This window comes from Danio rerio, chromosome 13, assembly GCF_052040795.2.
Source record: "Danio rerio strain M-AB ecotype USA chromosome 13, GRCz13ab, whole genome shotgun sequence".
In the NCBI taxonomy this organism is placed as follows: Eukaryota; Metazoa; Chordata; class Actinopteri; order Cypriniformes; family Danionidae; genus Danio; species Danio rerio.
In genome coordinates, this window is record NC_141033.1 from 46,000,542 (window position 1) to 46,020,454 (window position 19,913).

Here is a 19,913-nt window from a genome sequence, read left to right on the forward strand (position 1 = left end):
TTGGAAAATTAAAAAAGATTTCCATTGAACGTTTAAGCTTTAAAAAAAAATAAAAACAAACATATAAATAAATTAATTAAATTGAAACAAGTTATTTATATATTTGTTATTATTTTTCAAGTAACTTTTTATGTCAGCAACAAAAAAATTTAACTATGTGGTTTTAGTCAACTACAATAACACTTATTTAATATCGTTATGTATCATTAAAAATGTATACAGTGCATCCGGAAAATATTCATAGCGCTTCACTTTTTCAATATTTTAAAAATATTTTACAGCCTTATTCCAAAAACCATAATGTTGGTTTGTTTTGTAGACAACTGAAAAAAAAAAAAAAAAACTTAAGGGGGCTAATAATATTGACCATAAAATGTTTTTTTTTTTTTAACTGCTTTTATTCTAGCTGAAATAAAACTCCAGAAGAAAAAATATTATCAGATTTACTATGAAAATTTACTTGCTCTGTTAAACATCATTTGGGAAATATATATATACAAAAAAGAAAAAACTAATTCAGAGGGGGGTTAATAATTCTGACTTCAGGTCTATGTACATGTGATTTTTTTCTGTTTTTTTATTTTTAATAAATTTGCAACATTTTCAAAAACCCTTTTTTCCCACATTGTGATTATGGGGTATTATGTGTAGAATTTTAAGGAAATAAATTAATTTAAACCATTTTGGAATAAGGCTGTAACAAAAAATGTGGAAAATGTGACTCGCTAGAAATACTTTCTAGATGCACTGTATATATTGTAATGTTTTTTTAAAGCTCTTTGACTAAGGAAGCCATTCTGACCATATTAATGTAATAATAATACCAATATAATTGTAGTACCCTAAATGTTTGTAAAATCTAAAATCTTTTTTAACTGTAATAAATATTTTGAAATTAAAAAGTTTCCACATTTAAGCTTTAAAAATAAAATAAAATAAAATAAAATAAAACAATAAAATAAAATAAAATAAAATAAAATAAAATAAAATAACATAAAATAAAATAAAATAAAATAAAATAAAATAAAATAAAATTAAATTAAATTAAATTAAATTGCAACCAGTTAAGTTATTTATATATTTATAATTATTTTTCAAGTAACTTTTTCATTTCAGCAACAAAACCTATTTCATTTTCAAAAAGCAAAATGATCAGTCAATGGGGTAAATTATTTTACTTATCTCATGGGTAGATTATTTAGCTTGCTTAAAGAAAAAATTAACTTAATTTCACTTGATTGACATTATAGTTCTAAAAATAACACAATGATTTTGTACTTCTCTAAAAAATGTTTTTTGATTTAAGAATTTGGTGATTTTTAGACTAGAATAATGACCAAAACTCTAAGTAAAGCATTTTTTCCTATGTTCAAATGTAAAAATTGACCTGAAAAAAAATTCTTTACATACAACCAGAATGACTACATGGCCAATCTAGTAGTTACAGTAGTTCTGGAGTTAAGATAAACTGCACATAACCTGAGGGCTTTGACTCCTTCAGCGGACATTAAAGTTGATCCTGGGGTCAGAGGGAAAACTATTTGGGCCAATCAAGATATGTCACACTGCGACTGATAAGAGCCTTTGGACCAAAGAAAGTGTTGATGGATTTCAAGACGGATCTGCAGCCACTTCAACCTGAGGATATTTGTGCATCTTCTCCGCCATCTTTAATCTGATATCAAATCAGCAGACAGTAATTACACCATCAACACTATCTGATAGCAATGAGATTAAATTCAGACCGAGCCCTAAAAAAACAGCTGGACTATTCACACAAAGAGAGCTGAAGAGTCCCATTTCACAGGCTTCTTATCAAGAAAACACTCCCCCAAAACAATACGCTATCTTCCCAAAATACAAAGCTCCCTAAAACTAAAAAGAAAGCAATTCTGTGAGAGAAAAATAAATACAAAATGGGAAAACAGCAATGAGATTTTGTTTTCATCAGCATAATTCCAAAGACATCTGTGAAAATGTTGTCTGTCTGCAAGGTCACGACTGCGGCTTAATTTATCTCCTATTTGTTTGCAATGTAATGCTTGAAATTTAGCACAAGCACAGGCAAGCCACGGCATTCCCAGCCTTAAATTATGAGCAGAGATATGTCTTCTTCTCTCTGCACTTGTTACCATAATAACTATGTGTCCTTTTGATTGTATTAAGACATTGCGGATCATACAGAGTTCATTGGAGATGATATTTGAAGCGGGACTGATGCTGATCATAATGTTATTAAAGGGGTTTCATACTTTGTCCGCTGGTTTGGAGCAAGGGGAATGCATACGCATTGCCCATGCATCTCTTTGAGTTACTCAAATGATCGGTTAGAGATTTCTATATATGTTAAATATACCATCTTCACTGACAAAAATGATTTAAGTCAATAACCTGAGCTGAGAAATACTGTGTCGTCTGCCTGGAGTTGCAAGATATCATCGTAATGCTGATAGATGGAGCCAAGGAAAGTGGTTGCAAACAATTTACAGTATATGGGCTGAATTTTAACAAACAAATTAGGTTGAACATTATTAAACTTAATTTATTTGTGTAATTTTAGCTCCTATAAATTGTTTGCAACCACTTACTTCTGAATTTATTTAGTAAATCTAATAAATTTTTATTTGTCAGCGTATTTTGGTACATCCTCAAATAAATTAAATTATATCACACATCATATAACTACCATGATTTAAAGGCATTGGATTAACATGGATATTCCAGTGCGGCTATATAAATTAATTATAAGATGTTTTTACATAAAAAAAATAAATAAAAGAAATCATTTTGAGTCTACATTAAGTAACAAAATGCATACATATGACTATTATTCTTCTACTATTACTGTTTATTAACATTTTTAACTGCTTTTTTTATTGTGTTTATTTTTGACATTTTATGGTGTATTATTTTAGTTTTATTTGTAGTAATGCTGTATATGTAAACTGCATTTAACGCTGTATATAAATACTTTTTGTCTATGATCATATCTAGATATCTGCAAATTTTTTAAGGTGCCTCTATTGACCCTGTGAGTACTAAAGCTTGTTATTGTGTTGTGCGTGCATGCAAGCACACACACACACACACACACACATATATTTATATATATATATATATATATATATATATATATATATATATATATATATATATATATATATATATATATATGTCTGATAATTTTTTTCTTCTAGAGAAATCATCTTTGTTTTATTTCGGCTAGAATAAAAGCAGTTTAAAAAATTTTAAAAACCATTTTAAGGTTAATATTATTAGCCCTTTAAGCTATTTTTTTTCGATAGTCTACAGAACAAAAAAATCATTACTCAATAACTTGCCTAATTACCCTAACCAGTGTTGCGTTTCCAAAAACCATCAATTGCCAACTAAGGTCGCAAGTTCCGTCGTTACAAACATTGTTGATTTGGCCTTTTCCAAATTTACCGTTCCAACGAATATTCGCAAACTGCATCACAAACTTGTATGCTTGCAACATTTATTTAAATGTTAGAATTATTTTTTTTAAAGCAGCATTAAAGTCATCTCTCTTAGGTGTAATTTGCTTTTAAGGTATTTTCCAGTTCAGTTTCAGAGACCTCATGTTTACAATTGCGCTTCCTTAGTAGTGCATTTTGAAAACATTGATGTCATTTTGAACACAGCTGTGGCTCATGACAAAAGCTATAGGTGACCTATTATTTGAAAGCCGAATTTACAATACGTCTCCAAAGCTTGTGAAAACAAAAAACACAGATTACGTTAATGCTTTTAATTTATAGTAGGTTATTTATTGAGTATGTGTCTGGGCCTGGGCCTGTTGACATGAGCCTGTTGGTTAGACCATTTCTGCAGTGGTTTTGCATGTGTCAAATAGTAAAAATAGACCTTAAAAATAAATAAACAATATCCTACTTAATAATAATAATCATCATCATCATTATCATCATTAATATTATTATTAAAGTGGGCTTTTTTTCTAATAAATCATAAATATTAAATTAAATTTCTTAATAAATAACCTCATTATTTATTTATTTATATGATTTATATATGAGATTAGAATACATGTTTTTGTAAGTGATTTTATGTTTTAGAATAGAATATGTAATGTTCTCAATAACATTGGTAAAGGAGACACAGGATCTATATGTGCTGATTACAGATCTTTTAATTAATATGGAAAGCTAGTGCATGTTTTTACTAAAACTAATATTGGATTTATTTATTTTTTTTATTTACATGTCAAATTATATAATTTGCACAAAAAAATCATGTGGTTCTTCGCCAAAGAAGAACCGTTTTTACCACCCCATTTAGAGCCTTATGGGCATTTTACATTATAACTAAATTGATTCAAACGATGGATCTGCGAAAGATTACAACTACAGGTTTTGGGAAACACTCGTCACTACATCGTTCTTTTCCCAAACGATGCATCGTACTGTAATAGTTCAGCTGCTAGTTATGTTGTTGTTTGGGAAACGCACCCCTGCCTAGTTAACCTAATTAACCTAGTTAAGCCTTCAAAAGTCACTTTAAGCTGTATAGAAGTGTCTTGAAAAATATCTAGTTAAGTTTTATTTACTGTCATCATGGCAAAGATAAAATAAATCAGTTATTAGAAATGAGTTATTAAAACTATTATGTTTAAAAATGTGATGAAAAATGTTTTCTCTCCGTTAAACACAAATTGGGGAAAAAATTAACAGGGGGGCGAATAATTCTGACTTCAACTATATATATATATATATATATATATATATATATATATATATATATATATATATATATATATATATATATATATATATATATATATATATATATATATATATATATATATATATATATACATACAGTTGAAGTCAGAATTATTAGCCCCCTTTCGGTTTTTTTCTTCTTTTTTAATTATTTCCCAAATGGTTTTTAACAGAGCAAGGAAATTTTCACAGTATGTCTGATAATATTTTTTCTTCTGGAGAAAGTCTTATATTTTGTATTTCGGCTAGAATAAAAGCAGTTTTTAATTATTTAAAAAAAAAATGTTGGGACCAAATTATTAGCCCCTTTAAGCAGTTTTTTTTTCAATAGTCTACAGAACAAACCATCGTTATACAATAACTTGCCTAATTACCCTAACCTGCCTAGTTCACCTTATTAACCTAGTTAAGCCTTTAAATGTCACTTTAAGCTGTATAAATGTGTCCTGAAAAATATCAAGTAAAATATTATTTACTGTCATCATGGCAAAGATAAAATAAATCAGTTATTAAAAGTAAGTTTTTTAAATTATTATAATTAGAAATGTGCTAAAACAATCTTCCCTCCATTAAACAGAAATTGGGAAAAAAATTTACAGGGGTGATAATAATTCAGAGGGGCTAATAATTCTGACTTTATCTGTATATATATATATATATATATATATATATATATATATATATATATATATATATATATATATATATATATATATATATATACACATTTGATAAATTATTTTACTCACTCTGTATCTGTTCCAGTTTGTTCTGGTGAATATAAAAGAAGAAGAGTTGAAAAAAGTTGTAAAAAAAAACGTTGACTGTCATACTATAGATATTTTTTCATAACTAAATGCATGTCAATGGCTCATGGTTTCTAACTTTCTTCAGATTATCTCATTTTGTGTTCAACAGAAGGAAGAAACTTGTTGAGGTTTAGAAGAATTGGAGTGTGAGTGAATAATTGGGAATTGTTTATTTTTTGAGTGAACTATCCCTTTTAGTATGTACAGTAAGATTGTGTTTCAAACCTTCGACATGCTATTAAGGGTCGTAAAAACTGAACAAACATAGCTTTATAGTTTCTGGCACTGTATGCATCCAAAAGATGACAACCAGATGATTTGTTGGGTAATTACAAGCAGAACGCTCCACTTACAGTAGGTACTTTCTCACAGCATATAATCAAATCCTTTTGACCTATAATGACATTTGTTAGATTATACTGGCCCCATTTTTAGTATTGTGGCAATGACAGATTAAAGCTGATTTGCTGTCCATTTCTATTTATATTAATAAAAGTATTTAACTGTATTTAAAAGCTGCGTTCGGCTCAGTCAAAAACAACTGAGAGATACTGAAAAATAAGTGGGTAACACTTTAGAATAATGGTCTATTAGTTAATGTTAGTTAATGTATTTACTAACATTAAGTTTGAATAATCTTGTAAAGCATTTAATAATCATAGTTAAACATTAACAAATGTGCTATTAAAATCCAAAGTTGAGCTAGTTAACATTACTAGCATTTGCATTACTAATTGTTTATTATACAGTAATAAATACAGTAATTAATGTATTACCAATCGTTTATACATGTTAGTAAGAACATTAACTAACATTAACTAAGGGACTATTATTATGAAGTGTTACAAATAAGTGTTTAGTGAAGCACTCATGAATGCATAACATTATTTACCCTGTTTGAGTTTCTTCCTTCAATCGGATCACTTTTTTGGGTCTGTGGTGCACCTGTCTGACAGAGAGGGAGGGTCTTGGCTGTCGGCTGAACATTCCAGAAGAGAAGTCACCCCGTTAATCCTCAAAGCATCAGCCCGGGACGCCCTACACCCCTTTACACCACCCCTCGGGCCATTTTTCTGTCCTCTCCTTCTTTCTTCCCTCCATCTATCCATCTATCCATCCATTGACCCGCAGCCCTCTTCACTCAGACCTGGCTCAAACAGGCCAGCATTGCACCAAAGGTAGAGGCTGTGTGAACCAGATTAAGGGAGCCCCTTTCACCCCTCCTAGGAAAAAAAAAAAAAGTCCTAGAGGTTTTAATCCTCACAAAAATTCTCCAGTGAAAGCAAATATTGTTCTTTCAATGTCCGATGAGGACCTAAAAGAAAACACAGCAATGTAAAAAAAAAAAAGAGAGAGAGAGAGAAAGTCTACTTATACAGGCAGCTATTGGGTTTTAAAGCAACAGTTCACAAAAAAGTAAATTCAGTTTTTTAAAATCTAATATAGTTTAAGGTAAATGGACGAATTTAAAGAATCAAAGAACAGGTGCATGGTTCATAGGAAATACATGCCTCAGCCAACATTTTAGCATGTAAAATAAGTTGCTTCAGTTACGTTTTGTTGCACATTTTAGATGACAAATCCCCTAGAAGGCGCTGTTTACATTTTTTTTTTACATTTTTACATTTTTGCTATTTGTCTGAAATAAGTTCCTTATGATATGTTTTGTTGTATATTTCAGATACATGTCCTTCTTGTACACATCCATGAGAAGCTGGCACTTGTACAGATCACCCAGTGAACCACCTACCTAAACCATTCGCGAAACCCATGCAATAGTGTTTTCAAATGCAAACATGTGAGAAAAGTGCATTGCAGCAATGTAGTTTCACCTTGATTTTACATTGCTTTCATTTCTTTTGTGGAATGCTTTGCCAGACTCTAGCCTGGCACTCGGCATCACAGGTCCAACACTGTACAAGGTGAGCTATGGATCAAATTGACACATCAGAAGTTAGATAGGTAAGTTAAATGTATTAAATAACATATTGTAGACAGTTGTGTGGTATTTATTTGGTGTTCAGCAAAGAACTTTAAAAAAAAAAATTATTAGTCATTAGTGAGAAAAGGAAGTCATTGCCGTTGTACTGCCCCCTAGGATTAATTTATCCTAGAAACTGCAGACAAACATACATTAAGGAACGATTTTTGCGGTTTCATAAAAATGTAGACTGAATCACATATTTCCAATGAGATTGTTGCATCAATTCCAACGAAATCCTGCCAAAGTTAACTTTGTTTGGAAAAAGTTTGAGGAAGTTGAAACCACTCAATGGGACTTTTTGTTCCAGCTTTTAGATGCCTTTGAAATGCCATTGGTCCATGGTAATGATGTAATAGATGGGTGTGGCTCTGAAGCTGCATTTACACCAGATGCGGATGAAGCGTCAAGCATGAGTGATTTACATGTTAAGTTAATGCAAAGACGTGAATAAACATCCTGTGGCGCATGAATCAAGATTCGCGAACTTGATTCACACGAATGAAGCTGAACGTGGAAAATCTGAACTTCAGCAAACATTTGCACCGTGTTAACCAATGATGAGCTTTCTCTTTTAGGGGCTTGATTATGATGTAGCACCTATTGTTGGTGTCCCAGAAGAAAATCCTGATACCGACACTGGACAACCATTCATCAAACTGGGATTGGCACATTCAGAAGCACCGCTGAAAGCTTCCATCATCCAACTATAGTTTCTGGAGGAGTTTATGAACTCACAGAGCTGGGTGCACCTCTGAATGGATCTAGTGAACTAGCAAGGAAGCTAGAATCACCGGGCAGACAGAAGCCCTACCAATGATGTGAATCCGCATCTATTGTGAAGTGAATTTCATGTGCGAATGAAGCAAGTAAACTCAAAGTGTTCACGTATCTGTTCACGTGCGACATAAAGGCTCCACCTTCTTCGATGAGAAAATTTTGTCCAGTTAATTTGCTCTATTACGTTATGTACGGAAAGACCAATCTCATGGCAATTCGTAACTTACTGATTTAGTGGCTGAAATTGAATTTGTACGATACAATTTAATATGATTTGCTAATTCTCCAAAGATGGTTAGATTTAGGGTGAGTCAGGGGTGCAGTAGGTAGTGATGTCGCCTCACAGCAAGAAGGTCGCTAGGTCGCTGGTTCGAACCTTGGCTCAGTTGGCGTTTCTGTGTGGAGTTTGCATGTTCTCCCTGCCTTCGCGTGGGTTTCCTCTGGGTGCTCCGGTTTCCCCCACAGTCCAAAGACATGTGGAACAGGTGAATTGGGTAGGCTAAATTGTCCGTAATGTATGATGTATCCCAGAGATGGGTTGCGGCTGGAAGGGCATCCGCTGTATAAAAACTTGCTGGATAAGTTGGCGGTTCATTCCGCTGTGACGACCCCGGATTAATAATGGGACTAAGCCGACAAGAAAATGAATAAATGAAAAAATGAATGGTTAGATTGAAAGTGAGCCACTAGACTGACATAACGATAAATAGTTGTTTCATCATGAGATAGAAACCAGTGGCTCAGTGGTTAGCACTGTCACCTCACAGCAGGAATGTCACTGGTTCGAGTTCCAGCTGGACTATGTTGGCATCTCAGTGTGGAGTTTGCATGTTCTCTCCATGTTGGAGTGGGTTTGATCAGACATGAAAAATGACATGAGACTGAAAAAAGAGGAGTTTCAATATATATGACAATCTCAAATAGAGCTGGACGCAGGCCATAAAAGTTAGACTCGATAGAGTTCGGCCCAGCCCGACAAGTACATTTTGATTGACAGCATTTTAAAAACCGAACTCGTTAACAGCACATTATTCAAATGTGCACATGCACACAGCTCTTTTGCCTTTTTTTCAAGAGTCGTTTATATGTTTTTTAACATAATTTATTCATAACAAATTCAGGCCACTTAGAATTTGGAACAAAAAAATAAATAAGTCTTAGTATCGTAACATCTCAGCACTCTAAATAGTCGTAGGTACATATACAATAAAAATAAGACTTTTTTAACAAATTAAATTAAAATATATTATAAATTATGACGAGTATTTGGCAATAACAGAATTAAGATAAAGGCTCTGCGGGACTTGTTTTGCCACTTTTCTGCCTTAAGACGACGGTGAAGCTGAATAATAAAAGATTAATGCCAACATTAACCTATATACTCTGTCTACATTATGCATTTATGATTTAATTAATATTTAGTTATGATTTGAATCCTTTAGTCACCAAGATTAGGCTTTGTAAACGTGTTTTTGTGGAGGAACATTATTAAATCCACTGTAGATAGCCTTAGCGTGGTCCTGCACTCACTGATGGTGCGTCCAGCAACACTGAACACCCTTTCACTGCTGCTGCTACTAGCCGGGATGCATAGTACTGATCTGGCTAATTTAGCAAGTTTTGGGTAGGATTGTTTGTTCATCGGTGACACAGTGGCAGTGCTGTCGCCTCACAGCAAGAAGGTTGCTGGTTCGAGCCTCGGCTGGGTCAATTGGCGTTTCTGTATAGAGTTTGCATGTTCCCCCTGCATTTGCGTTGGTTTCCTCCGGGTGCTCCAGTTTCCCCCACAGCCCTAAAACATGCAGTACAGATGAATTGTGTAGGCTATATTGGCTGTAGTGTATAAGTGTGAATGGGTGTGTGTGGATGTTTTCCAAAGATGGGTTGCAGCTGGAAGGGCATCCGCAGCGTAAAAACGTGCTGGATAAGTTGGCAGTTCATTCCGCTGTCGCGACCCCGGATTTATAAAGGGACTAAGCCGAAAAGAAAATGAATGTTTGTTCATCTTCCACCAGTCAAGAACAACCATTTCACTAACCGAAGTTTCAATGAAATGAGTGACCTCGTAATCTTCCCTGTCAGCTTGCTGTACATTTTCATCTTCAGCTTCAATCTCAAATCTTTTTCACAGGATGTTTTTAATCTAAATCTCTAAAAGAGATTCTGGTTTTAGTCTCGACCAAAACAATGTCTATGTTTCTTTGCTTCAAAATCAAAGTTTGTAATGCTGCAATGCATCTCATAGTTGGTTAGGTTGGCTCACTATAAAATCTATGGGGGGAGAAAAAAATGAAAGAATTGGACAGGTAATAATGCACCATATGGTCACACTGGCTCTGTTTCAAAACCTAGTGAATGTCCTACATAGGTAACATCAACAAATATACCAGTAACTTAAACAAAAAGCAAATAGCCAAAAATTAAGCAAGTCTTTCATTGATATATTTATAGGCTGAAACACACTCATTTCTGCTCCTCACTTGTTCAGACATGCTTTGTAAATCTCTGCAAGCTTCATCCACCCTTAACGGTCCACAATAAAGTGTTTACCAGTGAGTAACTCTGGTTTTGGCAGGGGTTTGTTTGTTTCGGACTGACCTTTACAATCAAATACCCCTTGCTCTCACAAATCAGCACAGATGAATGAAACTGATATCACATGAATGTTGAATGAAAGACATCAAGCCTAGCAATAAGAGTCTCCACCTGATCAACACGGTTACATAAAAGCCAGTGAAGTGTGTGGGATGAGCTGCGGTTTTCGTTTTCTAAAGACCATTGTTTCATCTCACAGATACAATCAGGAACACTTCAGGAACCTCAGGAATTTGCTTGGAGGCCACAAAATAAATCCTATGGAAGTGTTGTTATCTTATAAATGTGTTTGTAGGCTAAAGGTCAGCATGCAATAATAAGACATTGCATGATTTGAGTACAAGAATATTCATGTACACTGTTGGACTTTGATGCACTTTTTTTGCAGTTATTTACTGCAAAATCAGCCAGTAAAATACCACATACATTCTTTACAGTTAACTACTGTGATGTGTACTGCATTGTGGGTTATTTTAAAACTTTTACAGTAACTTACCGCATATAAGAAATTTTCGGTATTCTACTGTAATCAGAGTAATCAAGTACTGTAGTTGAAGACAAAAGACAGTTAAATTTATTAAATTCAGTATTAAATATGAAAAAATAAAGGTTTTGTACTGCTAGTGTAAAATATGATAAATGAATTACAGTAAAAGGACTGTAAAAATGTCGTTCTATAAAATTAAAATGTAGTAAATGGCATTTTACCATAAAAAGAAACTGCCGTAAGGTTATTGTAGTGTAAAATGAAATTGTGGTAGGATCCTGCTGCTGTAAAACACATTTACAAGTTTAGTCACTGTAAAAGGGAAGTTGCTGTAACAGTACTGTTAGTAAGTTACCGCAAAAATACAATTACATGTCTAACAGTCTATTTAAATTCAGAAATAATAACACAAACAATCATACAGTAACAAGACAGGTAACATCTGTGCTAAAGAAAATGTGGTTCAGAAAATTTCTAGCAAACAGGTAACCTCAGCAGAGGAGGCTGGATATTGGGTAATCATGGTGTTTGCTCACCTTTTAGGTCTCTCATCAGATTTGTGAGAGTCTTTCACCAGGAGAGAGAAAAGAGGGATCAATGAAAAACATTCTTCACTATGAGATAAAACATGGAAGTGTTACAAATAGTTTACAAAAAAAAAAAATCATGAAATTATTTATTATAAAATCCAAACTTTAAGAACACAAAATGAGATGATCTGCAAAGCATGAAAGGGTTAGTTCACCCAAAAAATTAAATTCTGTGAACAATTACTAACACTCATGTCGTTCCAATCCTCCTTTGTTGACTACTGTAATATAAACTGCATTGTGGTAATTTTAAAGTTTTTACAGTAACTGCATATTTGGAATTTGCGGTATTCTACTGTAATCAAAATATCAAGTACTGCTAATTTAGTTGTTGAAGGCAAAAATGAGAATTTGTTATTTGTTTGGAATTATTCAATTCAGCATTAAATAATACAAATTAAGGTTTTGTATGCTAGTGTAAAATGCAAATAAATTACAGTAAAATTAATGTAAAAATTGTCATACTGTAAAATTAAAACGTGGTAAAGGGCATTTTAGCATTAAAAAAAGTTGCGGTGAGGCTGTTTAACTTTAAAATGAAATTGGGGTAGGGTCCTGATACTGTAAAACACATTTACAGGCTTAGTTACTGTAAAAGGGAAGTTGCTGTAACAGTGCTGCCAGTAAGTTACCGCAAAAATACAATAAAATGTCTAACAAGCTATTTGAATGCAGAAGTAATATTACAAACAGTCATACCAAGACAGATAACATTGGTGCAAAAGGAAACGTGGTTCAGAAAATCACTAGCAAACAGGTAACCTCAACATTGGAGGCTGGGTATTGGGTTATCAGTGTGATTGTGCACCTGTTAGGTCTCTTATCAGATGTGTGTTCTCATCAGATTTGTCTTTCCCCGGGAGAAATAAATGAACAATCACTGAAATTGCTTCTTCCACTGTAACATAAAATTAGAAATAGTTTGCACAAAAAATAAATAAATAAATAAATAAATAAATAATATATACATGTCCAAACTTTAGGAACACAAAATGACATGATCTGCAAAACATGAAAGGGTTAGTTCACCCAAAAATTCGAATTCTGTCAACAATTTCTAACACATGTTATTCCAAACCTCCTTTGTTAATCTTCTGAAACAAAAATTAAGATTTTTTTTTTAATCAAGTCTGGAAAGTCTCTTATCCTCCATAGACAGCAGTTGACCCAACTAGTTCAAAGTCCAGAAATTAACCCAGAAACATCCACAAAACAGTCAATGTATGGTTCAATCAGAATATTATGAAGCTACAAAAATACATTTGTGCATGCAAAAAATGTGTCAAAAGATGCACATATGTCGTAGATAATATTCTGATCTAACCACTTTATATGGTTTAGATGTTTTTTTCTGGACCTTATTTTTCTGGACAAGTCCAAACGGTTAATGTCTATGGAGGATGGGAAAGCTCTCAGATTTCATTTTAAAAAGATCCAAATTTGTATTCCGAATGTCTCAAAAACAAATGTCTCACAGGGTTAAAACAGCACGAGGGTAAGCAATTAATAACATAATTTTTGGGTGAACTAACAATTTAATCTGCTTGAAAATCAGCTGTTAACTGTACTGAATGTAACACCACTGTATGTCCTGCAAAACAAATTAAATGGTCACATGAAATATGATATTTACACTTACACAAGCAGTTTTTCAAACTTCAATCCAGCTATGTGAATTATTTCACATGATTAGTGAAAGTTTACATTGTGAATTTTGTCAGAATACGGGTGACTGACTATGAAAATGGCAGAGAGGGAGAAAAATGTGCTTGTGGAAAAGTGTTGCTCCTAATTATTAAAGCTAACATTTGCACAGCAAACATACACGATGTCCGTCCACAAACTCTCCCTTGTGAGGAGCTTTTTGTTTTGTTTAGCCCTTCACTTAGACTTGCCTTGCGATATATATGTATATATACAGATTGCAGTATTTGAACAACTTTAGCCATTAACCATGAAGTACTGCATACAGAAAAAGTCAACTCAGTTGCTTACTGCCATAAGAAAAAGCCAAATTATGAGGACAGATGCATGTGTTCTAAATACCAGTTGAACATGTGTTATGATGTCAGTTTGATTAAAGAACTGTGTTAAAGAGCTATTTCAATCATTTACTGACATGTTCCAAACTTTAATGAGGTTTTTTTTGTTGAAAATAAAAGAAGATACTTAGAAGAATGCTGGAAACGGGTTATTTTCCAGTAAACTATACCATTTTCCAATATTCTTAAAAAAATATATATATGTTTAAACAAGTTTGGAACAAGTGACCAGTATAAACCATTTTTAATAGTATATATATATATATAAATCCCAAACCAGTATATATATATATAACTTTTTTTTTTATAAATGCTTTCCATCCAGTGACACTGTGGCTCAGTGGTTAGTAATGTCGCCTCACAGCAAGAAGGTTGCTGGTTTGAGTCCTGGCTGGGTCAGTTGTTATTTCTGTGTGGAGTTTGCATGTTGTGTTGGTGAGGGTTTCCTTCGGGTGCTCCGTTTTCCCCCACAGTCCAAAGACATGTGCTAGGTGAATCGGGTGAGCTAAATTGGTCGCAGTGTATGTGTGTGAATGAGTTTGTATGGATGTTTCACAGTACTGGGTTGTGGCTTGAAGGGCATCCGTTATGTAAAAACATTGATAAGTTGGTGGTTCATTCTGCTGTGTTGATGGCTGATGAATAAAGAGACTAAATCGAAGGAGAGTGAATGAATGAATGAATGAATGAATGCTTTCCATCTACTTGTAAGCAATAAAAGACAGACAAGCTAAATGACAAGTCCAGACTCAAAAATAATGGTCAGCTGAGCGTTCACACCATAGACTGTAAAATATATGGACGTAACATCCGTGACGTCACACATAGTTTTCTGAAAAGCGCAAATGAAGCTACAAGTACTGTGTTATAAAGAGTTACCACAAAGTTATGTGCATTTAATTAAAATGTTTATTTACTATAATGAGAGGGAAACAATTAAGCCTAAACTTTTTTTAGGTGGAGTGTCTTTTTTTGATAAAAAATGTGACTGAACAGATGACATGTTACTTTACTCTGTATATACCTCCCCAAGATGTAAATTTTTCTGGACCAATTTTACGTACTGCATTCAATGGAAGAGAGCATGGGTATTGCCTGAAAAATTCAGCATATCCAACAAAATAAGAGATACATTTTAAGATCTTGAATAATGTATATCCTACAAATTCCTAAATTGCTTATTATTTTGATATATCTAATTTGTGTACTTTCTGCAATTTACAAGAAGAAACTTTATTTCATTTATTCTATAGTTGCACTCACATTAAGCATCTTTGGAATGACATTATTTTTTTTATTTATATTCCTTATTTAAACATGATTTAAATTTGTCTATAAAAGATATATTTCTGTATATCTCGGGTGATGATCATGCTCTCGATCTTGTTAATTTTTTTGTTACACTGTAAATTTTTCATATATAAAAATAAGTTCCTAAAAACAATACCTATATTTAATAGTTTCTTTGCTGAAATTTCGTACAATATTGAATGTCTTAAGCTCATTAATAATAAGAAGAATAATAAGTTTCTTAAAGCTTATGATAATCTTTTTTCTTTATGATTGAGGCTTTGTAAAGGTTTATTTTTTTCTCTTTCTTCTTATTTTTTAGTATTGTATTTTTTCTTTAATGGAGTTATGTTACTATTCTTGTACTCAATAAAAAATAAAAATAAAGCTACAATTAGGCGTGGCCAACCGTCGCCATTTTGTTCGCGCGTCATCGCACCCACAGCGGGATACCAAACGAGGGCAAAGAGGCGGAGAGTGAGCGGAGCTACAGACACCTGCTGGCATTTTGCTTGGACCTGGCAGACAGAGGCTGTTTCTCAATTCCAAGAACGCAGAGAACGGACTTGCGTTCTTGTGGAGACCGATCTCGCCAGGTGTTTTTCCTGATGGTTACAACCTTCACGTGTTTTTAATGGAAAATTATTTAAACATTACATCCTTCATACCACAATTTATTGTTTTCCCCCTTTTTAAAATATATACTTTGCATAAAAACATTATAAATACACGTTGCACAATATAAATAAAGGAGATTTTAATACAAATTATAGCAAATAAACACCCTTAATGTGTTTATTATTTTATTAACATGTTCATGGTAATGTTTACTTTTACCGTTTCATTTAGGGAAACTTCTGAGAAAAATAAGTGACATCTCTGAACTTTAATAATAAATCTAAATAAATGCTGCGCTTCCCATGTCCAGTCGCAATGACTTCTGGGACTTCAAGAGCAAGTTCGGTGCTCAATTGTGCATCTGTGCGTCCTCGATATCAAGAACACATCCGGGAAGTTCCACGCTTCCTCTGTACTTGCGTTGAGTATTGGAACTGAACTTTGGCAGCTGATGATGATGTTACACGAGAACACGAGGAAGCAAGACCACTGAAGAACGCATATTGAGAAACAGCCGGACTTTTCTTTGGGAGAAGGTTTAATACTTCATTACCTGGGACTCGTTCGTGTTCTGACCACATGTGCTTGGTTGTACACTATATCAATAATGTGTTTAGACTTTTAAAAACACTGCTGTAATACACAGAGCCACTAAACATTGTTCTTAAGACGTTTTTCAATAGGAGGAAAAACGCAAAATACGTCTAAACACTTCAATTACAGTCTGTGTTAGTAAATGCAAGGCTATTGATGAAATCCAGACACAACACTGTATGACAACGCTTTAGATGACTGTTTTAGAGCCTACAGCTAATCGATCTGTCAGATTCTGGAGTGCTTTACAGCTCTAAAGAACATTATAAATGATATTAAATAAAACAAATACATTTATAGAGATGGTATACTAGTGTATAATTTCACTCACCTGGGAAATGGAGGCAACTTGAACGGTTTGTGAGCACAGTTAAGTGCACACAGCATGCCATATCATCTAATTATTGTAGAAAATAATCCCAAAAGGCAATTGACTGCGTAAAGAAACATTAACCAAAACAAAAATGCGATGTATGTGCTGAGCTCAGCGGCTAATTAACCGTAATCAGCTAAGGTGACAAGACAGCGAGCAGCAAGACCTAGCTGTCACTCAAGTGGCCACGCCCTTAATTATGCAAACTTAATATAACTTGATAAAAACTAAACGGATGAGTTATAAAAAAATTCAACTCCCCTCACAGTTGTCATGAAGGTTAATCATGGCTATATACACCGAAGCCATCTTTTGTACCAGGCTGTAAGCATGTTTTTATCAGCTGTAAAAATGGGTAATTTCCCATTGCAGTCAGAAATTACCTGGACTTCCTGGAGCCAGCCCCCCCAAGGCGAGTCGATGAATTGCAGTTTTAGTTACTTCCGTATTGGCTTCCCGAGGGAGAGCGGGAGGTTGCCGCATGGTTCACACTGACATTTAAGACAAAACATAAAAACTAATTGGTAACACTTTACAATAAGGTTCATTAGTTAATGCATTTACTAACATGAACTGATCATGAACAACACATGTACAGCATTTATTAATCATAATTGAACATTTACTAATGCATTATTAACATCCAAGTCCATGCTTGTTAACATTAGTTAATGCACCATGAGTTAACATGAACAATGAACTACTGTATTTTCATCAACTAACGTTAACTAACATGAACAAATACAGTAGTAAATGTTTTGTTCTATGTTTGTTCATGTTAGTAAAAGCATTAATTAACATTAACTGATGAACCTTATTGTAAAGTGTGACCAACTAATTATGCAGCTGAACTTCTACTGAAACTCGAAAACAATGCAGTGCGCTGAGCTAAACATAGCTTGCCTTACTGTATATGTATGATCTTAATTATCTTATTAGACGTGTATGTGAAGAGCTTATAAAATAAGTAATGGGTCAAAACAGTTCCAGGAATTGCTCTGTCAAACACACTAATCAAGGACTCCTGCAAGGACTCGACATTTGTGATGATTGTATTGAACTGTAATAGGCAACAAAGCTCATTTGACAAGAAAAAACATTGTGTGAAGTCATTCCCTAAATTTGGTTCAGTGACATGCACAAGTACACAACCATCACCCGGCTGCCCAAGAGCGGTTACTCTCAGAAGCTAAGCACGCCTGAGCCTGGTCAGTACCTAGATTGGGAGACCACATGGGAAAACTAGGTTGCTGTTGAAAGTGGTGTTAGTGGGGCCAGCAGGGGGCGCTCAACTTGTGGTCTGTGTTTTGAGTTATGATAAATAAAGTGAAGGGGACACTATACTGTCATTGAGCTTTTCGGATGAGACATTAAACCGAGGTCCTTAAAAATCCCAAACCACTTCCTGTAAAGAGCTGGGGTGTAACCCCGGTGTCCTGGCCAAATTCCTTCCATCATGGCCTCCCAATCATCCCCATCCACTGAATTAGCTCTATCACTAGCTACATTTCCATCCACCTATTTTTATGCGCATTTTAGGTGTGCGTTGATTGAAACGCCAACATGTGCATCCATTTTGAAAATGCGCAGAAAAAAACAAAAAAACTATAGATCAACTTTTTATTTGATAAGAAAAGATGCGAATAAACTATTATGAAAAAATTTTACTCAACAAATTCCAGCATGTGCATTAAAAAAAGTCATGTGATTTTGTTATAAGAGATCATGTGATTATAAAAATGTGTGCGAATGGACAAACCAGCACGCTGAACACATTGTAAAACATCTGAAATGTTGTTTTGGTCATTCTAAAATGCCTTAAACATTTCAGAATTAGTGTTATTATGTTATTAATGACCTCCAGAATCAAGAGCGCAGTGTTGGGTAGTAGCAACGCTACAAGTAGTGACGCTACTAGCTTAACTACATTTCTCAGTAGCTTGGCGGTAGCGTCGCTACTTTCTAAATCAAATAGCTTTTTAGTAGCGAAGCTATTTTATAAGTCAATTAACGCAGTAGCGTCCACACAAGCTACATTTAAAAATCGCGGATCAATAAGTGACGGAACCGACATTCACAGAGCTGTGAGGCCGGTATGTAGCCGGTGATAGTAAATCCATATGATTGTTAGAATGAGGAATTCTTCCTGTTTTACGGTGTTCGACAACAAACTTTTTGGCGCGTTACTGCCACCTCTGGTTGGCGATGTCGCCAACTGAAACTTGCTTGATGGAAAGATGACTTAGGGAGAGGAGTTATTTCGGAAGCAGGATTCCTCGTGACCATACCTGGAGAAGTACATGTTAAGATGCAATAACTTATGTATGTATGTATGTATGTATGTATGTATATATATATATATTATTCCAAAAAAATACTAAGCATACTATTTACAGTATACTATTTACAGTAAATAACTGAACTGAACCATTATGCCTCATATGTGTCATTGACAGTTTTATTGATCACTAAGATATGATTGACTTGGATTTAAGTTGCTTTGATTTCAAAATAAAAATTGCAAAAATAGCTTAGATGTAGCTAAGCTTCTTTCGCCTTTTAGCTTTTAGCTTAGCTTGCTACATTTCCGAGAGGCTAGCTTTTAGTGTAGTTCTACATTTTAAGTAGAGTAACTAATGGCTTAGCTCACTACATTTTTTAAGTAGCTTGCCCAACACTGCAAGAGCGTCTGTGCTCCGTGTCTTGACGCCTTCAAACGCCACCGCGAGTTTACTGCGTGTCTGGATTGCCTTCTGAGACGCAAGTCGTTTATTAACTAAAGAAAAGATTCACGCAGCTTCACTAAATCGCAGCAAATTCCATTTTTACTGTTGATATTTGGCGCCATTTTATCAGCAAGTGGTGGTTTTGTTGGCTTTGCGTATTGGATGGAATCAATGCTTTATTCGCATGTCTTTTATGCAAGAGTTTTAATACAATTTTGTGCATAAAGTTAATTTGCGTTTTTGGATGGAAACATAGCGACTGTCT

The 19,913-nt window shown here is 34.0% G+C and overlaps 1 protein-coding gene across 2 annotated transcripts in view; it reads right to left on the reverse strand.

Annotated features, from left to right (window-relative positions):
• LOC147834292 (uncharacterized) overlaps positions 1-12,903 on the reverse strand; it is a 49,138-nt gene extending 36,235 nt beyond the window's left edge. The window contains exons 1-3 of one of the 2 annotated variants that reach the window (XM_087279737.1): positions 12,814-12,903; positions 11,952-12,029; positions 6,465-6,795 (exon numbers count right to left, since the gene is read on the reverse strand). In XM_087279737.1, the coding sequence (XP_087135863.1) occupies positions 6,465-6,559 (95 nt within the window). In that variant the 5' untranslated portion in view covers positions 6,560-6,795; positions 11,952-12,029; positions 12,814-12,903. Of the gene's footprint in view, positions 1-1,479; positions 1,676-6,464; positions 6,796-11,951; positions 12,030-12,813 lie in introns of those variants that run through there. The other variant, XM_087279736.1, reaches the window with a different exon arrangement.
• Positions 12,904-19,913: the final 7,010 nt, after the last annotated feature.